Below are 9,855 nucleotides of genomic sequence, written 5' to 3' on the forward strand. Positions count from 1 at the left end.
AAAAAAAAAAAAAACTATTGGACACTTCCTTTTTGTTAACTTTTTTCTTGAATCATTGTCTTAGATAATTGTGCTTTTCTTTTTCTTTTGTTATTCTTAAGCTCAAAATTATCTTTAATTTCACTGAGGAATTACTATATTTGTTGAATATTTTTCTTAATAATTTTTAATATCTAATCACCTGAATTGCTAATCATCAAAGACACCTTAATATGAATTCTAGACAACTAAAATCCAATTAATAGTTAAAATCAATTAAATTGTTTGAGCTAAAAATTTAAAGGCTTTATCATCCCTAGTTATTTATTTCTATGTAATTTACACTTTTTAAAAATATTTTAGGTCTTTTTAAGATTCTAGTAAATGTTACAAAAGGGAAGGACTTGATTATTGCAAAATCACTTTTAATCTCCCTTTTAATAAATATTTATATTTCTATTGAAGTCATTCTATAACAATCAAATTACCGAAATTCTCGTTAGGGGGCACCTCTCTAAAGTACTCTCAACAACTCAAATATATATATTACTAAGGCAAGTATACATGTCTAGTTTCCTCCCCCAAACTTATTTTTTATCCAATACATGCCACATGAAAGAGTGCAAGAAAGGAAAAGGTTATATAACATGTGACAACAGGGAATCTCACAAAACACACAAGAGCAAAGCTAAATGTATTATAGATTGACAAGTGCAAATTATAGCATGTATGAAGGGAACAGTCTCCTGCAAAACACAAGCAAAAAATTTCACAAAGCAATTGCAACCAAATCGGGTAAAGTGTCTCAACCAAAACTGCCATGACAATGTTCAAATAAAGAACACACATAAAGCAATTCAAAGCACAACACATAATTCTTAAAGCAAATTTTGATGCAAATACAAGATAAAACATGCTCAAAACATAAGATAATGCTTGGCTTACCTCCCAATTAGCATTAATTTTAACATCCTCAGCTCAACCTATAGTCAAGTCAAACCTATATGTTCTCTTTAGGATCAATTAGCATTTTTCAGTAATCCTAGATCAAGTTTACTAAATTTTAACTATCCTAGAGGATTTTCTTAGTCATAAAATCTCAGTCATAACTACAAGTATTCTAGAATTTATATGTTCCTCCCCACACCTATGTTTAGAGTTTCTATAATATGTCCGTCGCACACCTACAATGATCTTTTGAAGGATAGGTCGAGGGTTTACTCCAATGATACATCCTAAAAAAATATCTGTTTATCGAAGGCTTGCCAATTTTCTACTTGTTATTCACTCGACTCAATCAACATCATGAGTGGAAAGTTGGAAGGTTTTCCTAAAATGTTATACTCGAGATGCTTAAAAGGACTTTTTAATTTTAACTCTATAGCTCCTTCTATGAATGGTCCTATAGGCTTGACATGGGTGATGGTATCTAAAATCTCAACTACATCATTAACAATTCTAGGGTCTACATCAAAAAGTAGAGCAAATTCTTCCTTAATTTTTTGACAACAAAATTCATTTACCACAACTTGCTCAATGGGGCTGATTTCTACAAATTCAAAAAAATGGTCTATCAACTACCCCTTCCACTACATTTACTATATAGCTTCAATCATTTCTAGCATCTTGGAGAAACTTTATTGATTTAAAAGCACCAAAAGTTACCTTCTAATCGTTATCTCTCATGGCAAGTTTTCTCTTCTGAACACCAACCATTGCTTTTTACATGGCTGAAAAGGGTAAGCCAAGTATATTTAGAATTTTTTTATCTTACTCCATACCTAAGACAGTAAAATCAATAGGAAAAATAAACTTGTCAGCCTTCACTAAGCCATCCTCTATCACCCTCCTTAGTTGGGTCAAAGATCGGTCCACTAATTGTAAGGTCAATTTTGTGAGTTAGACCTCTCCCAATCTTAGTCTTTTCTTTAAATGGAAAGGGGCATGAGGTTAATGCTTGTTCCTAAGTCTCTCAAATAGGACGTGAAATAGTAAAACTACAGGGGTCCTTGAGTTATTGTGGTAATTTCTACTGCATGATAACACCACATTCCTTTGTTAGGGCCACAATTTCAAAATGTCCTAATTTCCTACTCTGTTGAAGTATATCAATTATGGATTTCTTGTAACAAGGCATTCACACAAAGGTTTTAATTCGTGGAATATTAATCGATAATTTGTTGAAAAATCTCTAGAAAATGCTGCATTATTGGTCTACTTTTTATTTAGGATCCACTAGAAAATTATGGTGCTAATCTCTCCACTACCATCCATGGAGGCGATGCAGATTTTCATGAACTACTGGGTAGCAAGGAATATAGAGGCTATGTATAGAAAAAAATAGTAGCGTGGCAAGCTAACAGCTCAGGTTGGGGACAGATGTGTCTCGACTATAGAAACAGAGAAGTACGATATAGGCAAAGAGATGAGCAACGCAAGCTACATCTGTATAGTTAATTACACACACAACACAAATCCCCCTACCCATCTCTTCCAGATCTTATTCCACGTGTGTATTTCAGTCCTAATCATCTAGGTTCTCTTTGCATGAGGTTGCTGGTAATTCTAGGTTTGCAGTTTTTTTGCTTAATTTTATGTTTATAATTTAACATTTGTAACTTTTTGCAGCCGGGACAGAACATTCAACATTTCTATCAATTTTGTAAAATCCTTGGATCAGTATGCTCTAGCACAGTTTTTGAGTGGGAGGCAGACGGAATGCCCTCAGGATATCATAACTGCTTTGGATATTGTCCTCCGAGAGTCTGCCTCAAATAAGTATTGAAATAAATCCGACCTAATTTTTTATGTCTCTTTTGAAGCATTTTTTTAAAATTTAAATTGGCTGGCTTTCTTTTTACAGGTACGTTACAGTTTCAAGATCATTCTTTTCACATCAGTTTGGGAAAATGGATATGTCTGGAGGTTTAGAATGTTGGAGGGGTTATTTCCAAAGCATTCGACCAACACAAATGGGCTTATCCTTGAAATCCTTGAATGCTGGTAATGAAAATGAATTTTTTTTTTTTTGGGGGTTTTTGTATCTTATCAATGCTTGGTTTATCTGAAAATTATTAACTTCATTTCATAATTTGCAATGATATATTCATCCTTTGCCTTCAAATTGCAGATACCTCTGCAACACCTTTCTACAAGTCAATGAGCATATTAACCTTTATCTCGGGTTTTTATAATGAACGACATACGCTTACAAGTTTATCTGATAGGGAACGTCATGAGGTATTTGCTTATGCTTTTGTTTGAGCCACTCTTTTTCCTATTTGAGTCGTATTCTTTCATTTATTTTGTACAAAATTACACAAGCTTTTCACTTTTTGCCAATATCAAAGCATATGTGCTGTTGTCCCGTGCAAAAATAACCTTTGGAAATTTCAGATACAAAAGGCGTTGAATGGAGTCCGGGTGGAAACAGTTCATTTACCAAATGTGCGTAGACGCTATAGAATCACAGGAATTACATCACAGTCTGCTAAAGAGTTGATGTATGTTGTTTTCTTGTTTGATTTTTTTCATCGCACTTCGGTTCCCACAAAAAATTTCCATTTTTTATCCTACTTGGCTCCCTCTAGTTAATAGTTTTCTTCAACAGGTTCACTCTTGATGAAACAGCGGGAACTAAAATATCTGTGGCCCAATACTTTAGAACACATTGCAAGTATAATCTTAGGCACGATTCACTACCATGCATTAAAGCCGGTAGTGATAGCAAGCCAAAATACTTGCCACTAGAGGTTCTTCTTGACTACAATATTCATAATTTTCTTTCTTCCAATGCATTGCTTCTATGTTTAAGCAATTTGTTGTTCAGCTCTGGTCCTAAAACTCTCAGTTTTAATAGGTATGCCAAATTGTGGATGGACAGAGGTATGTTAAGAAGTTAAATGAAGTGCAAGTTAGTGAAATACTAAAAGTAGCTTGTACGCCTCCAACTGAGAGGGAGGGGAAAATTTTGGAGGTTGGTGCATGTGAATTTAAATCTGCTTTGGAACTTTATATTGTCTTTGCATTTTATTTTAATGGGTGGGCTACTTCATTGATTCTACATTTTTTTTTATGTTGACATCTTCATTGCTTTCGCAGCTGGTCAGGAAAAATAATTATGACAATGATCTATTTGCAAAAAACTTTGGTATTGGGGTTCAACCTAATCTTATCACAGTTGAAGCACGAGTGCTACAACCGCCAAGAGTAAATAGTTACTTCGTCATTATTGTTTTTATTTTCTAATCAGTTCAAATTAAAACCTTGGAAGCATTTCTTAAATGTAGCTGAAGTATCACGATAGTGGCGCTGAGAAGGGCTGTCAACCCTTTGGGGGGAAATGGAGTATGAATAATAAGGTGAATTCAATCTTTACTAGATTTATGAAATTAGCCCGCATTGCTCTTAAGTACTCTTATATGCATTGTTAATCCTCTGTTTTTGTATGGTAGGTTTTTTGATTAAAAAGTAGTTTAAAATGGTTTTAAATGAACATTTTTTTTTATTTGGAAAGGGTTTTTATCCTCGTATCAACCAATCTTTATAATTTTTGTTTTATATATTTGTTTTATCCTTGTCATAGCTTTAAATGAATCCTTGTTGTGCTTGTACAGAAAGTGTTTCGAGGCGGTAGTGTTGATGCTTGGGCATGCATAAGCTTTTCTCGTCATTATAAGAATATCGTTCAAGATTTCTGCCATGAGATAGTCTTCGCGTGCAACCGCATTGGAATGGTTCTTACCTATATCTTCTTTTGCCTTGAATTGAGATTATGCTCTACCATTCATGGGCTGCTCATTAATTATTGTTTAAATGTAGGTTTTCAATCAAAATGCTTTGATCATCGATTCAGGTCACCATCAACGTATAGAAAATAGCATACATGATTTTGTGAAAGCGTGTGCTAAGCCGCTTCAATTGCTAGTTGTTATTCTTCCAGAGGCTAAGGGTGCATATGGTATATTCTCAGTTTATAGCTTGCTCACTTTCTAATGTTTTTAATTTAACTATCTATCATTTGGTCTGGGTTTCACAGGCAGGATAAAAAAATATTGTGATACTGAGCTTGGTATTGTCACTCAGTGTTGCCAGTCAAAGCACCTAAACAAGCCAAATAGACAATACTTTGAAAATTTAGCTTTGAAAATCAATGTGAAGGTTTGTGATTGTTTTAATTATCTTTTGCAAGCATGTTATTTTTATGCTGCTTCTTATCCTTCACTTTTAAGCAACAGGCTGGTGGCTGTAATACTGTTCTTGAAGATTCTGTCAGAGGTTCAATCCCTGTCATATCCGAAGAGCCTTCTATTATATTTGGAGCTGATGTCACCCATCCGGCCCCTGGAGAAGACTCTTCCTCCATTGCTGCGGTCCGTTTGTCCTGTCCATGATAAATGTTAGTCGCTCTCTAAGCATGATTTTTGTGACATTTATTTGATTCTATGGGTTACTTCCAGGTGGTTGCATCTATGGATTGGCCCTACGTAACAAAGTACAAATGTCTTTTATCTGCACAACAACGTACAAGAGAAATTATAGAGAAGCTCTATACAAAGACTGACGATGGAGTGCCTGGGGGAATGATAAGGTTGGTCAAGTTGTGAAATAAAATTTGAATGGATAGCCTGAAACTTAAACTAACTTTATACATCAACAGGGAGCTTCTTTTTGCGTTCCATAAAGCGACAGGCCGTAAACCAAATCGCATCATATTCTACAGGTTTGTTATCTGATGGTATTTTAAACTCATTGCTATGCCTATGGATGCACCATCGGTTAACCTGGGAAGATTTAAAATTGTTATATGTAGGGATGGTGTTAGTGAAGGCCAATTCAACATTGTGCTTACATCGGAACTGGATGCTATTCGAAGAGTTAGTTTCATTTTATTATAATTATAATGATTTTCTTTAAAAAAATACATTCCTTTTCTATAGTCTTTCGAATAACTGATTCAAACAAATGGTTTATAGGCTTGTGCCTCAATACAAGAAGGATATCTTCCACCAACTACATTTATAGTGGTGCAGAAGAGACACCATACTCGTTTATTTCCTGAGAATACAAAAATGGCTGATAGGAGCGGGAACATTTTGCCAGGTAATGTTAATTTGATGGCTGGAGTAATCAATTTATGGTGCAGCTTCTCAACATATTTTTATTCTTAGGTACGGTAGTCGATACAAAGATTTGCCATCCCAATGAGTTCGACTTCTACCTTTGCAGTCATGCTGGTATTCAGGTAAAATTTCTATTACGTAGAAACTCTCAAACTTGTAATTGGTCAGAGAATTTGGCTAGAATTTTCTTACCTCACAAGTAGATTTTTATTAGAAAAACTGGCATTTATCCGCAGGGCACAAGTCGTCCCGCTCATTATCATGTTCTCCATGATGAAAACAATTTTACTGCTGATCAGTTGCAGTCGCTAACCAATAACTTATGCTACACGTAAGTTTACTATATCTTGACAAGTTTTACACACAGACCACTCAATTTCTATGTATTTACATATCTAACACCCAAACTTCAATTTTTACCCGGCTAATGCCACCTTACCAATGTATTAAAAGCTCTATTTCATTTTTATTACTTAAAATAATAATATCTTTTATATGATAGACATGTAAATGCATACCTGACTGCTAGTGAGTTGTTTTGTCGCCTAGACCTAAATAGTTGTAACATTTTGTTTGTACAGATATGCCCGATGCACGCGCTCTGTTTCTATTGGTAATTATTTTCATCAACCACTGCCTCCATGAGCTTGATTTTTATGATTTTTAAAAGCCTCGACTAACACTCTGTGTTGCTTTGCAGTTCCTCCTGCATATTATGCGCATCTTGCAGCATTCCGGGCTCGATATTACATAGATACAGGGTCTGAATATGCATCAAGTCAAGTCAGTGGAAAAACACGCCAACGAACTGCAACCGCTTCGGCAGCTACCACATCAGCCGCACCCACAACTGGTCTCCCAGCTATTCCAGAAAACGTCGCAAACGTGATGTTTTACTGTTAGAAGATGAGCAGCTCGATGAATTAAAAAATATGGGAGATTTGCATGCATATCACAACATTTTACATATTTACGTATAAACCTTTTAATTTTTTATATTTTTACATATTTACGTATAAACCTTTTAATCTTTATATAATGCCTTAATGTCTAAATCATATCAAAATATATGAGCTGCGTCATTTCATGATTTAGTTGTAATGATATATTTTGATATGATTTAGGATTATGTTGTTATATAAGTTAATATAAAGATTTAGGTTTTATATGTATGAAAATTTATAGTATTTATTTGAGATGCAGGTAAATCCCTCTCTAAAGAATGGGTTGCTCATGGGGAACTGGATTATAGTATGCATTATAGTAAACGTGGAAACTATTCCACGAACATATATATAGCAGATACCAAGACTGCCTTTTATTTCTTTTTTTTTGCAGCATTATATAGCAGATACCAAGACTGCCTTTTATTTCTTTATTTTTTTTTTAACTTTTTTTTTGCAGCACATTACTTGGATATGAACTATTAAAAACTCTTGACATTTGTTTTTTTCTTTTTTTTTTGGCACTATATTGCTTTTGGCTTTTCTTTTTTTTTTTAATATTGTCAGCTTATTTGGTGCGCACCTGACTTGTTTGGTTAAACTGCGTTTTGACAGCTTATGTGTTTTCAAAACGCTGAAAATAACGGTTTAGATAGATGCGGTAACAACTTTCTGGCAGCTGTTTGACTTTTTCAAAAAAATAAAAAATTGTAAAAGTCATCACACATAACTTATCAGCAGATTATTCAATAAGCTGCAGCTGCCTCAAACAGTTAATTATTAATTATTAATTATTAATTATTAATTATTAATTATTAATTATTATATGGTTCTATATGGGTATTATTTTAATATTATTATGCTTGTTTAATTTTTGTTATGAATTTGTGTATTATTAATATTAATAATAATATTATTATTATGGGTCTTCTTTTAGTTTTATATTTATTGTTGCTTTCTTGTCTCTTATGAATAAATAATATCTAAGATAGTTTTTTTTTATTTTTAAAAACATTAATTTTAAAATTGATGACATCCTCATGAGATCACATTAGCTGCATTCTTTAAAAATGGTGTCTGAACTTGAACATTCATAAGTATAAGTTACAAACTTACAATGAGTGCACACTTATCCGTAGAATAGTAGTTGAAGGTGCAGTCCCTTACTGCCACAACTCACACTTGAGTTGTGCATATTATCTTTTGGGCTCAGTGTGTGTGTGTGTGTGTGTGTGTGTGTGTAATGGGAATTCACATACATCCCACTTAATTCATATGTATTTACACTTAAAATTTCACATTTATAAGTATAACATTTTGGAATTGATAAATCTATGTAGAATGTTTTATGACACTCTTAAAATGTAGGTAATATTAAAGATTTCACTATCTTGCATTAAATATTGAAGTTTAGGGTGGTAGATATGCTATAAGCTGTAATTGAAGGTTGCAACTCAAAACATTGAATTTCAAACTTATCTCTAATAGTCATTTATTCTTCTTATAACCCTTAGTTTAATGGGTTAATTTTGAAATAGAATTTTGATGAGATTACTTTCAATTGGTTTAATCTTCCTAATACTTATAAAATTTATGATGTTTTTAGTTATAATTGTTGGTACTATGATCTCTTATTAAAGTTCCTGTTGATTTCATCGATGATATTGCTAAAATTTCTATTTTTCAAGGTAATTCTTGTCTTTTGAAAATGCTAACATTTGCTACCATAAGTTAGTTTGTTTCCACTTACATGAATTTTTTCCCTGTATTGATTGGTTCAAATTTATTTGGTTTGAAGGATATGCCATAAATTATGCTTTTATTACTTAGAAAATTGTTCATAGAAGACCTTAGAACTTGTGATATTCTCAATTTATGAGATATAAATATTAATAATTTTTTATGTTCTTTGTTCTAATAGTATAGAGAATCATGATCATCCCTTTTTTGAATGTCAATTATTTCATTTTATTCTTAATAAATGTGTTATTGGTAAGATTTTCTTATTGATCCTTCTAATATCTTTCAAATTTGTTAGCACTACGAACATATTTCTTATAAAAATCTACAGAGATTTCATCTTCTTGCTTTGTAAATAATGACCTATTTCATATGGATTGAAAGAAATACAAGAATTTTAAAAAATAAATTTATACCCATATAGATTCTATTATTCATAATATTCATCAGATGATAATATATAAAATTAGGAATTGAAAATCCAAGAGAAATTTACTTAAATAACATCATTGAACTTTATGGTATTAGGTTTGATCCTTTGTAGTTTCTTCTTACTTTTCGTTTTCTTTGATTTGTTTTTTTGGTTGTTGTTTGTGTTTATATTTTGTTGGTTTTTAGTTGGTTAGTTTCTAACTTGTTGGTGTGTTGTATTTTAGTGTAACCATTATGAATATTCAATATTCATAAATTGGATGGTATTTTGAATGCACACCTGTAGGTTTTTGTTAGTTTTGCTTTGTTATTGATTGTTGCTATTTATTCTCTGCTTTCAAGCTCTCCTTTTGTGTGTTTTATGTTTCTATTTGATTTTTTTTTGAAGTTGATTGAATTCTTTTTTGTTATGAAGATGAATGTTTTTATTCGATGGCTCTTGTTACTTTTGAGCTTTGGAGCTCAGTTGTTGTTCCCTATAATTCTATTGTCTTTTTAATTTTGCTAATTTTGTATTGGTATCTCGGAGGTGCATTACATTTAATACAACTATTATGAATATTTATTATTCATATTTTTGGATGGTATAGTGACTGCTCACCTGGTTGTTTCTATTGAATTATGGTAGCTTGATCTCC

At 32.5% G+C, this 9,855-nt stretch overlaps 1 protein-coding gene across 1 annotated transcript; it reads left to right on the forward strand.

The window, feature by feature from the left end:
* The first annotated feature begins 2,157 nt into the window (after positions 1–2,157).
* LOC110021710 (protein argonaute MEL1-like) lies at positions 2,158–7,083 on the forward strand. Its single transcript, XM_020720308.1, has 21 exons — positions 2,158–2,531; positions 2,608–2,757; positions 2,843–2,982; positions 3,110–3,219; positions 3,376–3,482; positions 3,590–3,731; positions 3,839–3,955; positions 4,081–4,188; positions 4,269–4,340; positions 4,596–4,715; positions 4,801–4,939; positions 5,018–5,139; positions 5,217–5,351; positions 5,439–5,569; positions 5,639–5,701; positions 5,792–5,855; positions 5,955–6,081; positions 6,150–6,223; positions 6,338–6,432; positions 6,683–6,714; positions 6,802–7,083. The coding sequence occupies exons 1-21, from the start codon at positions 2,527–2,529 to the stop codon at positions 7,002–7,004; spliced, it is 2,256 nt and encodes a 751-aa protein (XP_020575967.1). The 5' UTR covers positions 2,158–2,526; the 3' UTR covers positions 7,005–7,083.
* Positions 7,084–9,855: the final 2,772 nt, after the last annotated feature.

This window comes from Phalaenopsis equestris, unplaced genomic scaffold (assembly GCF_001263595.1).
Source record: "Phalaenopsis equestris unplaced genomic scaffold, ASM126359v1 Scaffold000140, whole genome shotgun sequence".
NCBI classification, from domain to species: domain Eukaryota; kingdom Viridiplantae; phylum Streptophyta; class Magnoliopsida; order Asparagales; family Orchidaceae; genus Phalaenopsis; species Phalaenopsis equestris.